At 55.7% G+C, this 19,365-nt stretch overlaps 1 protein-coding gene across 2 annotated transcripts; it reads right to left on the reverse strand.

The window, feature by feature from the left end:
- Positions 1–331: 331 nt before the first annotated feature.
- LHX2 (LIM homeobox 2) lies at positions 332–19,038 on the reverse strand (the record flags this gene model as incomplete). Of its 2 annotated transcripts, none has more annotated exons than XM_084236130.1 (5): positions 332–619; positions 10,215–10,420; positions 15,969–16,372; positions 17,249–17,451; positions 18,919–19,038. In XM_084236130.1, the coding sequence occupies 5 exons, from the start codon at positions 19,036–19,038 to the stop codon at positions 332–334; spliced, it is 1,221 nt and encodes a 406-aa protein (XP_084092256.1). The 2 variants fall into 2 exon arrangements, with proteins under 2 accessions (XP_084092256.1, XP_084092255.1); XM_084236129.1 differs by having other exon boundaries at positions 15,969–16,396.
- Between the last annotated feature and the right edge of the window lie 327 nt (positions 19,039–19,365).

Raw genomic sequence — 19,365 nt, forward strand, 5'->3', positions numbered from 1 at the left:
GTATTCCTAAGGCACGTGGCAGTCTTTGAAAATACAGAAGCTCTAGCCAACTTAAATTATCTGTTGTTTTTCCTCACTCAGTCCACAAAACTGTACAGTGACACAAATGTTGTGTGGCAGGTAGGTCTTCCAAGTAATTCCTCAGGCCCCGCCGCTGCGGTGGCCAGACCGTCGGGCAAATTATTTTCTTCCTCTGTCTCCAGGCGAGATCCTAAAATGTGGTTAGTTAGTTGCTCAAAGCCTCTATTTTTAAAATACACTTGGAATTCAACTAAAGATAATTTCTTTTTTAAAGAAATTGTGGGGTGGGGGTGGAGGGGGTCACGAGTCATTAGAAAAGGTTGGTAAGAGTCGTTTGTGAGGGGCTGTGGGGCTCGTGGCCCTCCAGGTTGCCAGGCACAGAAGTTAAGACGGACGTCACAGTTGGCAGGGCCGGGCTCGTCAAGTCTGTGAGGGTGGTGGGCGTGCTGGAGGGGCTCAGCGAGGCGTTGGAGAGCTCCGAGGCCGGCCCCGAGGGCGTCCCGGTCTGCAGCGCCGCCTCCGATGACTTGTCCACACCGGTGTTTTCCTGCCGTAAGAGGTTGCGCCTGAACTTGGCCCGGGCGTTCTGAAACCAGACCTGCGGGAGAGGGGGGTGCTGGTGAGGGACCGGCAGGCGGGCAGGCCGGGGCCCAGACGGGCTGGCCGGCAGTCCCTGCCAGGATCAGCTCAGAGATGCTAATGGATGGGGTGCAGAGGGGCGGGGGAAATCAAAAGGTCGGGCTGGCATTATTTTGTTGTTAATAAAATAAAAATTTCCTTTTTGCTAATTGGCTATTTATTAATGGGTCTCTCTTCCTGTTAGAAGGTTCCAGAGCTGAGTAATGCTGTAGTATCCTAGCCACATGCAGCACTGGGACCCTTCAAGGTGACTGTCCCCAAAGGGGCTAGTGTGGAGGTGAGAACACACAACAGGTTGGAGGACTTAGTGTGGAAAAAGAAAAGGACTGGTTACTTGTTAAAATGACATGTTGCATCTATATAGGGCCTAAACAAAATAGATTCTTAAAATTCACTTGACCTGTTCCCTTTTGTTTTTTAAGGTAGTGACTGGAAATCTTTAAATGTAGATGATAAATGTGGCTCATTTCTACTGGACGGCACTGTTCTGGGAGAGGCACACCTAGCAAATCTTGGCCATTTTCCACAAAGGTTGAGATTCGCTTTTCCACCATCACCTTTAAGTGGGCAGTAGATCCCACTTACAAGATTTATTTATTTATGCATACAAGAGCTGGGGTACAGGCCAGAGATGCGGGGGTTGAGGGGATTCACAAGAGACAAGAGTGGGGAACAGAACAGGCAAACTGACTGAAATACACTGCTGAGGGGAGCAGCGGGCGAGTCAGGAGAGGTCTGCTGGGCCTTGTAGGTAGCTCCCTGGCTGGGGATTGAACTCGTGCTGCAGTGGCTGCAGGTAGCTTCATAGGTTGCATCTCAACCCCTTGTGCCACGAAGGAGGCCCAGATCCCACCAGTTCTTGTCGGTACAGTTTGTAAAGTGCTTCATGGGCAGTGTGGGGAAAACTGTTCTTACTAGAGTAAGATCATGCAGAACTTGGTCAATAAAGAGTCATGAGGAGGAGGGGAAAGGCTGGAGAGCCCCGTGGCAGCCAAGGCCACTGGGTTCCAGGCCTCAGGAATGGCAGAGCAGAGTGGGGACCCCCGAGGCAGAGCCGAGGAGGTGTGGCCTGTGGATTTCCCCTCTTGACCTGTCCCAAAACAGTTCAAGAGGAAGGTGTGGCAGTGGCTGGGAAAGGTGACCAGGGAGAATCAGGGTTTCCTTTCATTTTCCCTTGGGTGTTGATGCCTGTAGATACCCACACCTTGCACAGGAGCTGGTGCACACGCATGAAGACACACCTAGAAACTCATCTGACAGCCCCCCCAACACGTATGCTGCTATTTAACTGCCCAATCATACAGATGTGGCTGTACCCAGGTGCCCCTGAGGTACTTTGGGGGAGGCCTAAGATATCCAACCCATTGTGGAGACTTGAGAGGGGCGGGGAAAGGAGGCAGGGTGGCGGGTGTCTGTCTCCCAAACTAAAAAGCCCAAAAGGCAGGCCCCTTCACTTCCCTTTGCGTGAGGAAAACGCCCTGCCAGAAGCCTTCCCATAAAACAAAGGGCCTTGGGGAAGTCTACAGATTCTGGGGTGTCCAGTTGTATGTTTCCAGATGTGCCTGCATCTGCCTATCTTCCCAGTGCCTCAGACAAGGATGGGGAGGGCCAACGCCTGGCCCCACCCTCCCTTGGGGACCACCCCAGCTACAGGGGCCTGTGGCCTCAAACCCGCCTTTTTGGTGGCCTGATACAATTTGGGCTCAATTAAAAAGGCAGCCGCAAGAATCCGGAGTAAGGAAGGAGACAAGGACCCTGGGAAGTCAGGAAACAAAGCTCTCTCCCCACACGCTGCATCTTCCAGGAAGAAAGCACATTCTCCCTGGCTTCCAGCCCAAGCCAGCCCATCACCTCTTCTGGGGACTTGCAAAAACAGTACAGTGCTGCCCAGACCACCCTCAACGGCCTTCCCTGCCTGGTCTGCAGAATCTGCAGGGATGAGTCTCCATCCATCCAGCCCAGTGGGTGGCTGATGGGGAAAATGGGTAGGAAAAGGCCCCAGGGGCCCCCAGGGAAAAGAAGCAGCTCCTCAATGTCTCATGGCAGGTGGGGGCTGAGCAGGGCTGGAGACTCAGTGCCACCCTTTGCCACTGTCCTGCCTGAGTGCACGTCACCCCGTGAGCACCCGGTGTGCCCGACTCTCTGAGCGGTGGCTGGAGGGGGGAAGCCCCGGGGCGGGGGGGGGGGGGCGCTCGGCTCCTCTGCCAGGGCTCCAGGCCCTTGGGAAGGGCTGGAACCAGTTAGCTGCTGTTTGCTTTTTCTCTGGCGTTGCCCCTAACAGTGATTTGTAAACAATGACACCATCTTCCACAACTGCCTTTGCTGCTTTGCTGGGTCTGAGGCACTGGGAATCTGATGGACGGAAATCAAGAACGTAACTGCAAGCCAGGCCACTGGGGGGGTTGTGGACCTCTGCTCTTCACCTTAAGCAGGGCTGCACTGGAATTCTCTCCCACACATTTCAAAAAGTCCCCTCCCAAGAGGTTGTTAACGGGTGGGGGCCCTGTGTAAGTCATCTTCATGCCCCTGGGGACATGGCACCGGGCCTGCCAAAGATTAAGAATCCGTAATACGTTGAATTAATAGTAGTTAGAGCAGGTAGTGTGTGGGGGCCTCTTACTACGTGCCAGACCTCATGCCACCCTCTAACACGCACAGTCACAGGTCATCTCCATGGTGAGCCAAGTGCCGGGAGGGGGCCTATTTTTATCCCCCTTTTATAGAATTAAGAACCTGACAGACTGAGAGAGTGAAGTCACTCGCCCAGGTCATACACAGGCCAGACTGAGACTAGAATCCAGGAACCCAGGATTATCTGCCATAAAAAAAAAGTTCACACTCTCACTACCACATGATCCTGGTGAGGCAGCGAGTGAGAGGATGGATGGATGGGTGGACGGGTGCATGGGTGGCTGCGTGGGTAGGTAGGTGGATGGGTAAATAAACACATTAGCAACTGTGGTACAGTAGAAACACTTCTACGAGCTTCCAAGCCTGGTTCGGCTACCAACCAGCCAAGTAAGCCCTTACCTCTGGACCTGCCTCAGTTTCCCCACCTGTACAAGAGGGTTGGACCACACCACGAGATTTCTCTACCCTCTGGGGACTCTGCCAGGCTGAAATTCTAGGGCAGCTGCAAGAAGGAAGAAGACAGTTGCTCTTCCTACCCATTTTGATAACTCACGGCCTTTTCTTTCATTTGTGGGGGGCGCCTTAGGCGGGTGCACCAGGGTTCCCCAGGAAGTCCAAGGTGAATGAGGAAACCCACACTGTGATATGCTGTGTCCTCAAGTACCAACTGGCCCTGCAGGTTAGATTTGACTCACAGACCCTCTTCCCCAGATTTAATCATCAAGGAGACCAGGAGGACCCATGGGAAACCCACTTTGCCCCTCCCCCAAGCCCCTCAAGGAAAATAGTCAAAAAGGGGGGAAAAAAGCTTCATGCGCAAAGATTTCCACTGTGGCATTAAAAAAAGTCCAATAAATGGTGTCTCCAAAGTGTCCAACCAGACGGGGCAAGTGGAAGGGAAGACAGCCATGCCGTGCTGCCCCAGGGAAGTGTGACAAATGTCATGTGAGGAAAAAATGAGTGGCCTCTGGGACTGCAACTTTGTAAAGAAAATAATATTCACTCATAAGCACCAGGCATTGTCTCAGCCAAGTTCAAAGCGTTGTACACCTCCGATTTCATATTAGTGCCTTCCGAGGTAGACACTGATTTCCCTGCCAGGTGCAGAGACGGAGGCACAGGGCCCAGCCCTTGCTCTAACCCTAAACTGCACATCTGGATCGCTGCTTTCCTGTGTTCTTATTCAAGCCATTTTTGCCCAGTTCTTCTATTCATAGGGTAGTTCTATTATTTTATAAATTAAAAAAAAAAGTTTTCTGTAAAGAAGCAAAACTAATAAGCATCAGACGGGACATCACGAACCCTTAGTTCCAGCTCCAGAACTGCAGCTACTTTGCTGTGGGGCCTTGGGCAAGTCACTCCACCTCTCTGGGCTGCAATTTCTGCTAAAAAGAAAGGTTCATGCCAAGTCATCTATGATGCTCCATCCTGCTTAGACTGCCCATGACTAGCTGGGCTACCACCCACCCCCCTCACAGGCCTGTGAAAATGACAGAACAATGCTCATTCTCCCCAGGTGACAGGTGGGGAAACAGACACTGTAAGCACTGAAGAGAATGGCCCTTTAAATCTTACCTCCCCTGGGAAACCATCCCTGACTCCCTCTTTGTGTTATGCGCTCTCATTGCACCCCTGGGTTTTTCCTTCCTAGCATTTCTTCCATTTTATTTCTGTCAAGTTTTAAGTAAGGGTTCTGCAGCCAAGTTCTGGGAAATATCAGATTAGACACAGTTGAGTCTCTCCAAGATTTCTCGATGCTGGTATTAATGCTAATATGTTCTGCTCTCTAAGAGAAAGACATGGCTAATCTTTAGCATTTCCCAAACTCCTTTGCTCCTGAATTGTTGAAAAAATGTTTATAATGAGACATTTCAAACACACGGAAAAACAGAGATTAATGTAATTACCATTATTTATACAACGCCTTGTTGTATGTCTGTCTCCCCTTTTGGAGTCCGTGATCTGGTGGGGGCTGGTCACTGGCTCATCTCTGAAACCTTAGTGTCATGTGTCCCACCCAGCACATGGCAGAGGGTCGTCTGATGAATTAGCCAATGAACAGAGGAAGCTAGAGTTCTGGGCTCCTGAGTTCTCTTGCAGGTTGGTGACACTAATTAGTCATCTGAAGAATCTTTTTAAATTGTTGGTGGTCAAAATATATTTTCTTTCTAAGTCTCACCAGGAATGCTATGGAGACCCTCACCCATCCAAATCAATCAGCTCACTACTTCCCTCTCCAAGCACAGGGCACCTCAATATTCTGCCTTCCCAGGAAGAGATGACTCAGAGGAGACCTACGTGCTGAGGAACAGTCCCCACGTACTTGCAATGTCTCAACAGATCTCTGTCCAAGGGCTCATGCTGGCCACATTGCCCATTAGTGGAAAGTGAGCATTATAAAGTCTTGCTGTTGAGGGTGACAAATTTGAGCACTGTATGTGCCTAGGATTTTCCAGCAGAATTCCTGCTTTCCTGTCAGGACTGGCATCAATGACCACGCCTTCACCTCTCTCCTGTATTTTCTGCTGCATTCTGTCCCGAGACCCAAGGGCTGAGGGTCACAACCACTGTGCTGGGCTAAACCGGAAAGAACTTTGCAATCAGACCCATCTGGCTGGCATCACTTTCTAGCTGGGAAGCCTCAGGGCAAAGGTCTCAGCCTCTCTATGCCTCTGTGTCCTCATTTGCACAATAAAGATAATTTTTAAATTATCACCTACTCTGTGCAAAAGAGGTTGGTCAACTGAGCCCCACTATGTCAATTTGTGTGAGAGACGAATGTGCACTCATCTCTAAAATATATTTTATAAATTACTCTTATGGTCATTGTATCCCAGTACCTAGCGAAGTGCTGTGATCATCCCCATTTTGCAGTTGAGACCACTGTAGCTCAGAGAGGTTATGTCACTTTCTCGGGATCAGTCAGCAAGAAAGTGGAAGAGCTGAGTCTGGACCTCACATCAAAGTGACGCCAAATTCCACAGGGATGTTGCATCCCAGGGCTACCGTGTTGTTGTGCTCGTAACTCTCAGACTCAGTAAAAGCCTAGAACCCTCCCTACACACATAAACGCACTCTATAGCTTCTACCTGAACCTGCCCCTACAGGGTTGACAGGACCACAGTCTGCAGCGGGCACCCCAGGCCTAGTACCATTAAGCTGGTGCAGACAAGTGATGAGTAACTATTTTACCAGCACGCACCACGCTGGAGATTTCCCACTCATTGTCTCAATCCTTAGGAATTCTCAAGGTCAAAACTATTATCATCCCTGTTTCACAGATAAACTGGGCTCAGAGAGGAAACATTAAAGAGCCCAAATAGGGCCTCCCTGGTGGTGCAAGGGATTAAGACGCAACCGATGAAGCTGTCCACAGCCACTGCTGCACAAGTTCAATCCCTGGCCAGCCAGGGAACTACCTACATGGCGCAGCAGACCTCTCTTGACTCGCCCGCTGCTCCCCTCAGCAGTGTACTTCGGTCCATCTGCCTGTTCTGCTCCCCACTCTGTCTCTGGTGAATCCTTCCATTCCCCCACACCTCTGGCCTGTACCCCAGCTCTTGTATGCATATATAAATAAATCTTCAAAAAAATAAAGAGCCCAAATAACACTGCCGCTGAGGCACAGAGGATTTCAATCAGTCTGTTACCTTCCAAAACCACACCACCAGCTGCCTGGCCCAAGCTGCTTCCACCCCAACTTTCCCAGCTGGTCCCTCAGCAGCTTGGGAGAGAACCAACCCTGCCAATGCCTGGCTCCGGGGCCCTGGGGCTGCTGGACCCACTTCATCTCACTACTGTTTAAGTTTCGCATCTGTAAAATGGGCAGGAAAATGTTAGGGTATATGAGTGGGAACGATAATGCTTTGCAGACTGCTGCATAATCATGAGTGGCCGTGCTACTAGGGAACAGTAAGGATTTGTGCGGTAGAGCTGGAGGTGTGGGAGGAGGGAGAACAGGGGTCCTGAAGGCCCAGGGCTATGGCCATTCCCTCCGACCCAACAATATACAGGCCTAAATAACAGAGACAGCACTGGGCTGGCATAGGGGAGAAAGAGCAGTGTGCTTTCATCACCTGGGCCTGGACTAGGAGCCAGCTCTGCTGCTCACTAGCAGAGAGTGCCAAGTGGAAACCATTTGGACTCAGTTTTCTCATCCGTGCAGTGGGCGAGGAGAGAGCATCAGTTCGGACAAGAAGGACTCAGCCAGAAAATGCTTCTCAGGCCTTTCCAAATGCCTGACGCACAGACACCCAAACAGTCATTGGTTGGAGACACACTGTAACAGCCAGTGTGTTACCCCCTTGCCTGGCCCCCAATCCTGGCTTTCCTGAGTCCCCAGGGTAGACGGGGACATGCAGGGTGAGCAGCCTGGCCAGGATTCTAGGGGAGGAGGGGACAGGGCAAGCATTCTCTGAGGGCCCTCAGGCAAACCTATAGGGTAGGGAATCCCTCCCCTGGACTCCCAGACACCCTCAACCCACACACATACTGATCACACTCTGGGGAAGCTGACTGTGGGTCTGTCTCCACACCTAACAGGTGCATTTCTTCAGGGCCAGGACTGTGGTTCATTCACCTCCATGTCCTCAGGAACTGGTGCCAATAGACATTTGCTCAGAGGAGAGATAACGGTGCTGGACATCAAGCAACCGAGGCCAGCGGGGCCCGGCTCCTGCCTCAGACTCAGACTCCACAATGGGCACTTCCTCCTGGTTTCATTTAATCTGGCTGGTTGGAAGAGCTCTGTGCCCATATTCCAAATGACAAAATTATGGCTCAGAGAATGTAACTAATTTATTCAAGACACTGCCAGTGCAGAACAGAAACAAATCCACGTCCTGCTCAGTCCAGCTCTTCCTAACCCCAAGTCCCCACACACCATAGGGGCATGGTGCGGGAGGAGACAAAGTAGCCAGAAACAAGCCTGCTGGCCCTGAAGGCTCAGCCCAAATGTACCCGGGGGTGAGGGACTGAGGGGCCACCAAGGAGGAAAAGTCCCAGGGAAACAGATGAGGGTAGCCCGAGACCCCAAGCCCAGGCTGTGGGATAGGTAAAAGGGACTCCAACGGGCAGGGCAGGCATGTGGGGAGTGAAGGGGGCGGGCTCAGAGCCCAGCTTCAGTGCCCAATCGGCCAGCTCTCCCACACACCCTCCCACCCTGCCAGGTTACTTCACTGGACCTGAGAGACTAGGTTGCCTTGTACCCCTCAGTGATACACAGGGGTGCAAGCTGCAGGGCCAAGTTTCCTGGGTGGACTTCGGGGTCCCCAGGGGACTTGCCAACTTGCACCCGAGTCCCATCCAGCCACTGCTTCCATCCAGAAAGTGGTTTTTGTTTCCTGATTAGCTGACAGGAAAACTTCAGGCTGCCAGGCAGCCCTCCCTGTCCACCACTTCGCCCTCACCCCCTCGGGGTTGCCCTCAATCCCTGAAGACCTGGGGGTTGGACTGGAACCCAGCACCTGCCAGTCCTGTCCCGAGACTACCAACAGTCCCTTCATCTCTGTTTTCTAAGCCAAAACCACACATTTCGTCCCTATAATCATACTTTCTGAGGTACAAACTGCAAACTTGCTACACAGGGAGATATTCTCCTGCCTTATCTTGGCACAGATGGGGAAATTGAAGTCCAGCAACCAGAATTATCATTCTTGCCAGTTATTATTAGTTAATTAAGCTAGTTAATATTATTGGCTACCATCCACTGTGGACACTTACAGCATCTCAGTCGCCTGCAGTCTAGATCATTTATTATGTCCATTTTACATGTGAGGAAAGCGAAGCTCACATGAGTTAAGTGACTTGCCCAGGACCATGAAATGAGGAAGAGAAGAAGCTGAAGATTAAGAACTCGCAAGGGGGTACCGGGAGTTTGGGTTATTCAGGAGTCTCAGATTCCCCAAACTAGGGCTAACATCCGTCTTGGAGGTGATAGCGAGCCCTTTGGGAATGTGTTGGGAGCTCCGAGTCTTCTCCAACAAGTAGGACTCTGCTTAGTTTCAAAGACACCCATCTACTTTCTCCAGTACCCCGGAGCAGCCCTGAGCAAGATCCTGGGCTCTCCGGGGACTCTGCTACAATCCCTTCCTCCTCCTGTCCCCCACCACACCTCGCTGCTGGGACAGCCTGGGAGACTACAAAAAGGAAGAAGAAAAATCTAGGGAGTGACAGAAAGAAACTGGAGCTAGGGGCCTCCCTGGTGGCACAACGGGTTAAGCCAGCACTATGAAGCGATCCGCAGCCCCTGCAGCAGGAGTTCGATCCGCAGCCCCTGCAGCAGGAGTTCGACCCCCAGCCGGCCAGGCAGCAACCCACATAGCTCAGCAGACGTCTCCTGTCTCGCCCGCTGCTCCCCTCAGCAGTGTGTTTCAGTCAATCTGCCTGTTCTGCTCCCCACTCTGTCTCTAGTTAATCCCTTTACCCCTTGCATCTCTGGCCTGTACCCCAGCTCTCGTATGCATAAATAAATAAAATTAAAAAAAAAAAAAAAGAAACTGGAGCTAGAAAGAGGTTAAAGCAGTTGCCTTGGATAGGCGTCCTGGGCTAAGGGGCCAAGGTGCGGGTGGTGGACTCTCAATTTATCTAAAATACATAACCCTTTTGCAACAGGAACCTATTTGCCTGTCACTGGAGGAATAAATAGCAACTGAGAATCGTTTACAAAAAAGAGACAGTGTGGAGACAGGGACGGAAGGAAATACACAGAACAAAAATCGAGGAGCAAGAGTCGTGATGACATCAAGTTGGGGAAAAACTGAAACACAGATACAGATGAGATGGGGAAAGAGAACAGAGAAAAACAAATAAAAAAGGGAGACACAGGGCAGAAGGTGGTTCCAAGGCCCTCGGTGGCCGTGGGGTTCCACCCCAAGCCCGGGGAAGCCGCCAACGCCCCCACCCTGAGCCTGGCCCCGGCTGACCTGGAGGACCCGCTTGGTGAGGCCTGTCTTTTGCGCAAGCTGCTTCAAGTCCTTGGCGTCGGGGTTGTGGTTAATGGCAAAGTAAGACTTCATGGTCCGAAGCTGGTGGTGCTTGAAGGAGGTGCGCATGCGCTTGGTCTTCTGGCTGCTCGGGTAGGGCTGGTCGCGGTCCAGGTGCTCCGCGTCGTTCTCATTGCAGCTCAGCGCTGGGGAGGGGACCAGAGGCGGCAGGTGAACCTCCAGACCCACCCGCCGCCGCCCAGGCTGCCAGTCCACGCCCACCGCACCGGCCCTAAATGTTTCCAGCCCAGGGACCACACTGCCTGCTGCGCCCTTAACTAGGACGAAGATATTATCCCCATTTTGTGGATTTATAGGGGAATCTGAAACTCCAGGGACAACCCGCCCAGGGCCCCTCCATTAGAAAATGCTGGATTCAAATCCAGCCGGAGGGTAATACAAAAAGTATTCTAAGCCATCATGTTACAACAACAACAATAATAACAGCTACAACTTGCTGGTGGCTTTTTCAACTCTAGATGATGTGCTAAAGGAGTTTACATGCACGTTTGCATTGAATCCTCCAAACAACCTGCGAGCCAGGCTTTATTCTTTACAGATGTTGAAATGGAGACTCCGAAAGGGAAGTCTCTCCACTGCAGACGCAGCTGGGGGACCTCCAAGTCCACGCTCTTCCTGTTTCCCCCAGTCTCCCTGAGGAGGGGGGCTGTTCCCATGTCTCCCCACCCCCCAGGGTCTGAGGCAGGCACCTAGAAGTCGCTGTTGGCATCTCTGGACTCACTTTCACTTCACCCCCAACAGTTCCCACACCCCAGAGTACTGCATAGCCCCTGACACGGCACTGGGCTGACAGAAAAATCGTACTTTTACAGTTGAATCCTCACCACTGCCCTGTGCGGCAGTTGTTTCTCAGCTTTACCAATGGGACCAGCGAGGAAGTTACGTGACAGAACTCTAACTGGAAAGGGAAGGGAGCTGGAGGAAGAAATTAATACATTTTAGACACCAAGGCTGCGCCTCTGATTTACAGACATCGCAGGACCGGCCCTATGCTGCAAGGGGTGACTCCTGCCATTCACCCCACTTTAGATGAGGAAACCAATGGAAGAGAAATGAAGTCAGGTACACCCAGCCCAACACTGGCAACCACTGAGCCTACATTCAACACTGAAGCCCTCTGCGCTTCCTTCCACTCCACCACAAAGGCAGGCACAAATGAAGCGCGACTCTCTATGGGGACACCATTTCCATCCAGAAGGGGCCCAGCTGGGACCTGGCTGCCAACGCAGGGGAGGCACTGGGGTGAGGGGGCAGGGGCAGAAACCTGGGGCCTCGGAATGTTGCTTGGCAACCTGGGGACTAATGGGGGGAGGATGCAGGACCCCTCTCCTAGATCCCCCCATCACATCCCCAGCCAGCCCATACAGCAGGTCTGACTTGGGGAAAAGCCTCGTGGGAGATGAATTCAGTCCCCCTAAAGTGGGCAACTGGGAATATATTTGCTGTTCCATCACATGCCCATAATAGAGCTGCCAGAGTTAGCAAATAAAAATCCAGGTTGTCTGGTTACATTTGAATTGCAGATAAATAATGAATAATTATTTAGTATGTCTCTAGCGTTGCACAGGACATATCTCAACTAAAAATGTGTTTGTCGTTTGCCTAAAAGTTCAAATTTGCATGGCATGCACTCTACAAAAAAAAAATGTTGTTTATTTAAAACGCCAAAACTTCAGAGGATACGCTGACCCAAACGAATTATTTGTTGTTTACCAGTAATTCAACATAACTGGGCATTCTGCATTTTATCTGACAATGACATTAGACTACTCCTGTTCTGGGGTGACCTACTCACCCCCCGCCCAGGTGGGGAGTAGCCCCTTAGACAAAGAATTTACAAGACATGGGTCTTGTTCCTATGAGTTGCCCCCAAGCAACTGCACATCCTTAGGACACCGTCCGGAATGCACCCGAGTCCCCCACAAGGACTGCACTCCCACCAAGAGTGCCCAGAGTAAAGAATGGGGTCCGGCAATTTACAGGGGATCAGAGAATTACTCCAAACGTGATCTGTGGAAACTGCCCTGCCCTGGGCTCTGGGGAGGGACCCTTTTCTTGCCCCCAGTCCCCAGCTCCTTGGGGGTGGGGCAGGCCTCCCCACAGGGGATCGCTGGGTCCATCCCTCAGCCCAGCCCCCACCTGGGCCTTGCTGCTGTTAATGAGCTCCGTGGGGACCCCAGCGCCCCAAACACCCAAGGGAAGTGCCCTGAGTGAGGTCTAGATGAGGGGAGGTGGTTCGGGGAGGAAAACAGAAAGGGCAGAGAAAGGAAAGAAAGAGACAGGGGTGGAAAGGCGAGGGCTGGAGAGCGCGGAAAGAAGGGGGGTTGGGGGAGAAGATGGACAGAGCCAGGAAAAATAAAGACAGGAGAGACAGTGGGGAAGCAGCGGAGGTGGGAGGACGGGAGACGGCTACAAAGACAGCAGGACACCGGGAGACACGCAGAGAGCTCCGGAGGGGGAAGCCTAGGAGGGCCTGGGACGGTGCGTGCTGCGGGGCTGGCACAGGGACCTGAATCCCAGGTCTCCGGGAGACCCAGTCCCAGCCCCGGGCCTGCTCCAAAGCCTGACCGGTGCGAGGGGTGGAGAACAGGAAAGGGTCCGAGGCAGGAGGACCTGGGCACAATTACTGGGGGGTTGCTGGGAGGGCAAGAGGAGTTCGGCCTCCGCCTCGGTTGGCTGGTGCCCCAGGCCCCCTCACTCCCGCCCCCGACGCCCCGGGCCAGGTCGAGATTCCCCAGGATCGGATCCGGGGAGGAGCGAGGGGCTGAGGGGCGGGGGAGGACCGCGCTTTCTCTCTCCTTTTTTTTTTTTTTTCCTCTCAATTAGGCCGATTCAATGGAGCTAAAGAGCTCGTAAAATCATGAATAATTTACTCGTGATCTGTTATTAACCCATCGGGTTTCGAGCTCTTGTCGCTGGGACTGAACCTGTAATCAAATCTGACTTCGCCTCATTTTACTAAAGACGAGATTGTAGGTTCAATTGTCTAAATAATGGATTGGAATCAAATCAGTAATTACGCCGCCAGGCACACACACACAAAAAGCTGGGGCTGGGGGAGGCTGGCGTCCGGCAGTCCGCGCGGGACTCGGTGGCCGGGGTGCACCAACCCGGCGCCAACTTCGTGCTGGGGCCCCTCGCGGGCTCGGGCCGCCCCGCCAGCCTGTGCCCCTGGCCCAAGGCAGCCCCTCTCAGGGCTGGGGGTGAGGGGGAGGTTTCAGTTCCGCCTCCCGCACAAGGCGACGCCTGCCCAAGGGACACCTGGAGAAGGGCCTTGCGGGCTCCCAGCCCCAAAAGGACTTGGGGACCCTGTGGCCCCAGGCTCCGCCTGCCCTTCTCTAAGCCACCAAAGGTCCAGGGCACCGGACGGTGCCCCTGCTGCGCTGCCTGGGCTCACTGCCCTTTAACAGGGTGCTGGTCCTCCACCAAACTGTCCCCCAGAGCCTTGAGTTTTTCAGGAGGTCACTGTGGCGGGACCCCTGGTGTGGGCCAGCCACACCAACAAGTTCGTGTCCTCACTGTCGCAAACATGCAAGGACAAGCCCGTACACCGCCCCCCCCCAATGGCTCCTTCCGTACCCCCACCCCCAAGGCCCACACTGCCGCGATTTCTCTTCTGCCCATGCCGGGAGGGGCAGACAGGACAGAAGTCCTACAGGGCAGGCCTGGCTGGGCCCAGAGCGGTGAGGGAGCTGCCCCCTTCTCCCAACCTCTTCCAGGGAGCGCGGGGCAACGAGCAGCACAACCACCTTGTGCTGGGTGCCCAGTTTCCAAGAGTCCTGGAAGCCCCAGCCAAGACCAGAGAGGTGCTCTGCTCCAGGGGAGAGAGACAAGAAGGGAGAGAAAAGGAGGGAGAGAGAGAGAGAGAGAGAGAGAGAGAGAGAGAGAGAGAGAGAGAGAGAGAGAGAGAGAGACTGACAGAAAGGGAAAGAGACACGGGGACCAAGAGCGCAGGAAGGGATAAAAGAAAAGAGAGAGGGGACAAAGTGGGGAATGTCTTGAAGAGGCGCCAGCTCCCCTGAAACTCAGCCTCCAGCTACATCCCTGTTCCCTGGCGGTCCCCCCAGGGAAGGTAGGGGAGCAGCAAAAAGCACAAATAAATCTCTGTACCTTGTACCTTTCAGTTCTAAACCGGGGTGCAAACCCGCTGCTGGGGGAAGACATAATCCCACTCCCTCCCCGCCCTGCGGCTGAGGCCGCCAGCTGCTTCCTACGGAGGCCCACCCCACTTGATAAATAGGCGAGGCTTTGTTTGGGGGGACCTGGCCTGGATTTGGTTTAGTCAATTTTCAGGGTGATGGATGAGGGATGGAAATTTCAGAGAGCGGCATCTCTGGTACAGCCTTCAACAAATCTTAAATCCCACTTCGCCATTTTCTAGACGGGGGCCGAGCGTCCCCCGCAGCTCTGCACAGGGAGACACACGCCCGCGATCCTCCAACAAGCAACTTCGTTGGAGCGAACAAGGGACCCTCGCGGGCTCGCATCTTCCTCCCCAGCCAGCTCAGATTTTTAAAGATCCAAATAACCCTGACTTCTTTCCCATGGCCGCCCTCGCCGCACAGCCCTGGGTTTGTTTTTGTTTTGTTTTGTTACCACTTGTTCGTTGGACTAAAGGGAAAAGGAGGGGAAAAAAAAAAACCACGAAATGCCCTAATCTGATTCTGTCGCAAACGAAAGAAAGAAAATCATTGCAAATAAACTATCTCGTTCAGAAGCCCCGCGAGTCATAAACCTCTCCCGGCCGTGCAGACTTCGGGCAGATGTTGAAGGTTCAATGTGCGGGCCTCAGAAAATCCACAGCTGTCCTGAGCCGGGAGGGGCGCGGGAGGGGGCAGAGCCTCTCCCAGAACGGCCTGGGGTTCAAAGACGCAGGAAATGCGAAACGAGCCCTCCACCCTGCCCCGGGACAGGCCGGGCCTGCTGCGGTCTCGGTCTCATCCCCGGGCGGGCGCCGGTTTCCGAGGGTCAAGGCTCCCGTCCAAACGCCCCGCTGGCGCCCGGAACTGGGAGGAAGGAGTCCGGGGGGGAAAACCGAGACCTGGCGGAGCAGGGGGGTCAGGCCTGGCACCGGCCTGCCCTGACTCCAAAGGCTCCTGGGCCCACGTTTTCCCGAGCCTGCAGCCCTGAGGACATTTTAATGACCCGGCTGCGCGCCAGGCCAAGCTCCGCGCCCCTGGCCAGCGCCAGTTCTTTCTCTTGGGACCCTTGCCACCCTGCCCCGCTCACCCACCCACCCACCAGCTTCCCCGCCCTCGGCTGCACCACCCCAGCGACTGTTCGACTGTTCGGTGTCAGCTCCTCTCTGCTTTAGCTCCTTGCAATTTGGATTCAGCAAAGTGGGAGAAAGGCCCAAACCAAAACGCCGCGTCTAAACATTTTCTCTGCGATGAGGCCCGGCACAGACAGCGACACACAAACGCACCACGTCCTCCCGCTTTCCAGCCAGGGGCGCGTGGGCCAGAACTCGGGGGGCTCCTGTCCCTCCTGCCAGCTCTCCGGGTGCTGAGGGCCTAGGGCAGCTAAGGGCGAGCATCCAGAGAGCAGACATTTGTGCGCTGAGATCTGCCCGGGCCAGAGGCCCAAGGAGCCCCAGACATTTCCAACAGCACCAGACTTTTCGCCCAACCCTACCTGGGGAAGGAGGGGGCGCTCGCCGCGCCGAGCACTCACCAGCGTTGTAGGCCGCCAGATCCGCCCCCGGGCCCGGGCTCTTGCGCTTTCTCGGCCGCCCCTTCTGCACGGTGCCCACTCCATTGTAGTAGGGAAGACCCAGCGGGTTGGCCCCGGCAGCTCCCAGCCCCGCGCTCTTGGCCGCAGCGGCTGCTGCTGCCGCCGCAGCCACGTCGGCGTGGTTGAAGTGCGCGGGGTATTCGCCCTGCAGCAGCGCCTCGAAGTGCAAGCGGCAGTAGACCAGGCTGTCCTTCATGCCGAAGTGGTCACCCGTGGTCAGCATCTTGTTACACGTGGTGCACGTGAAGCAGTTGAGGTGATAGACCAAGTCCCGAGCACGCATCACCATCTCCGAGGCCGAGATGCCTAGGTGGCAGCGGGCGCAGCGCTGCACAGAGAACCGCCTGTAGGGACCACCGAGGGAGGGACTGTGGGGACACACGGTTGGGTACCCCCCATACCCCTCCTCTGGGTGCTGCCCTTGGGGGGATCTCCTCTTAAGGTGGTGAAGGGGGTTTCTTCACTTAGAGGACAGAGGAAGTGGGAACTAGACTTGACCCAGGTATGGACCTACCTTGAAACAGTTTCCCCTAATTATTTTCATGCCTACAAAGGCGCCTCCTTTACCCAGAGCCTGCGCACGCCCTAGGAAGCCTTTGCCTAGAAGTGGGAGAAAACTCCTCACTTGCCCCTTCCGCACACTTTGCTGCTGCCCCACAGCCAAGTCAGCTCACGGGCATGCTACTGCCCCTGGTGAGGTGGAAGAACCACAGAGGAGAGAGAAAGGAGAGGGCACACAAACAGACCCTAACCCTAAGCCCAGAAGGAAGAGACAAGCTTCCCCGGACCTGCTGGCGATCCGGGCTCTTTACTCCTGGCCAGCTCCCATGCTCTCCTCCACCAGGACCCAGAGAAGCCCCAAGCCCATCCCCGGAGCTGCTCTCCCTCCAACTTTGTTCCATACTAACCCATTCTGCCTGGGTTTGGGGTTGCCTTCTGGCTGACCCCAGAAACTTCAAAGGGAAGAGGGTGCCAGAACCCCCAACCCAAGTGTATTTACAGTCTAAGCTCAGAAAAGGGCTGCTTCTACTTTTCACCGGGTCCTGCCCTTCACAGATCTTTCCAAGAGTCCCCTACGTTGCTGTTTTAAAAGGCTGCGCCCAATTCATGCTGGTTTGAAGAAGGGGGGTTCTAGGGAGGGAGTCCTCCCTTGACACTGGAGGATAACAGGTACAGGCAAGGTTTCTCCAAGATGGGGGGGTGCAGAGGTGGGGAGCTACCTGTAATAGTCTTCCTTGCAGTAGATGCTTCCATCCTTGCTGAAACAGGTGAGCTCCGACTCCAGGTTGAGCTTGCACTCGCAGCACTTGAGGCAGCGCATGTGCCACTGTTTGTCCACCGCCAGCAGGTAGTAGCGGTCAGAGATCTTCCCCCCGCAGCCAGCGCACAGCGCAGCCCGGTCACTGCTGATGGACGGCATAGTCTGTGGAGGGAGGGAGGTGGGAGATGGCAGCACCGGCGTCAGCCTGCAGTCCCACCGCTGCAGGGAAACGGGCACCCGCAGCTCCCTCCAGCCTTCGGGCTAGACCTCCACGCTGAGGGGGCCTCCAGGCTGTGCGGCGGCTTCCTCCACCCCCAAAGGCCCACATCCAGGAAGCTCCGAACCCTGGTGGCCCACGCAGAGCAAAGCGGCCACCGGCCCAGGCCAGGCTGCTGGCCTCGACAGATCTCCCTTCTTATTTCCCCCTCCAGTGCCCTCCGCCCTCTTCCAGGAAGGCTGGGGTTGTGTTGGGGGACTGGGGCGGCGGGTAAACTCCAGTGAAGCCTCCGAAAGCTCCTCCCAAACTATTTCTTAAGGGAGTCAAGAGGAGAGGCAGGAAAAAAGGTGAGAAGACCATGAAAAGTCGCCCTTCCTGCAGAGTGGGAGACCCGGCAGAGTCCCTGGCCCCCGCTCCAGAGATAGCTGGGTTCTTGAGCCAAAGGTTTAACCCCGGGCAGGTCTGGCAACCTCTTCCCCGGAGCCTGCCCTTCTGCCACCCGGCAGGGGCCTCTTAGGTCCTGGAGCAAGTGAGTGGGGTGAAGAGGCACCCTCAAAGTCTCAGAGTGCCCACAGGCCGGTTCCAAACCCTCCCCTAACCAAACTGACAGGCTGAGTGGGTTTAAGCCCAGAGGAAGAGCTGGGAAGCCAGAGGCACCCAGGCTGCAGCTCCTGTTTTCCAAGTGGAGGAGCTTCCCCAGCGTTGCCAACCTCCCCGGGCTTCTAAAGGTCACTTCTGGGCCCAGCTCGGGCAACTTCTCTGCCCCGGGGTGGGGAGATCTGAGGCACGAAAGTAGCTATTCGGGGCTAGGCCCCATGACCCAGGTGTGGAGTCCAAACTGTCTGTCTCCGCGAGAGCCAGGCCGCAGCCTGAACTCCGAGTCCCGGTCTGGCCGCGGTGGGCTGGCCAGGAGGCCAGGGACGCAATCAGAGGAAAGTGCTGGCCCTGAACACTTGCACCCCTGAACCTCCGCTAGGGAGGGAACCCCGGAGCGGCCGGGCGGGCCGGCTGGAGCCCGAGCGCCCTGGGTGGGTCTGCCCTTCCGCCGGCGCCGCCAGCCGCAGAGCCGAGGGGAGAGCGCACGGCTGCAGACCCGAGCGCCCCGCGAAGTGAGAAGAGAGCCCTCTCGGGCCACGGGCGCGCCTTCGCTCCCACTTCGGGAGAAAAGCTCTCTTCCACGCTCCGGGGCTGAAATGTCGCTTCCAACCTCGCTTCCGTCCTGCGCCCCAGCAGCCGGGTTTCCCCGCAGCCGGGAACGGCGGACCTTGCATCCTGCCCGCGGATCCCCGGCGCTCAGTCCCGCACTGCACGAAGGACGCTCCCCAAAGCGCCCCCAAACTTCGGAGAGCAGAGGCGCAGAGCGGCCCGGCCCTGCCCCAGCCTGCGACTCGACCCCGCAGCCGCGCGCCTACCGTCTCCGTGTCGCCGCGGTCGATGGCGGAGCTGATGGCGGGAGCCTCGCTCTTGGCCCTGCGGTCCATCTCGTCGATGACCCCATGCACCTCGGGGCCCGACAGACTGTGGAACAGCATCGCGGCGGGACCGGCGGGGCCGGGGGCGCGGCTCCTCCGCGGCAGGGCTGGCCCCCGCTCAGCTGCCCGGCGCTCCCGGCGCTAACGGACCCGGTGCATCGCCACCGCGGCCCCGGCCCCGCCCGAGCTCGGCTGCGCCCCCAGGCCGGGCTCCGGGCCCCGGGCGCCCGCGGGCCAGGACGCCTCCCGCCGAGGCGCGGGGGCAGCTACATCGCGGGGCGCCTGGGCGGCGGCGCCAAAGCCAGGGTCACGAGGGCACCGGGCGGGGGCTGGGGGCTGGGGGCGGGAGGCGAGGGCAGAGGTCGGCGCCCGCCGAGGGCGCTTTCA

Source organism: Talpa europaea (genome assembly GCF_964194135.1).
Source record: "Talpa europaea genome assembly, chromosome: 7".
NCBI classification, from domain to species: domain Eukaryota; kingdom Metazoa; phylum Chordata; class Mammalia; order Eulipotyphla; family Talpidae; genus Talpa; species Talpa europaea.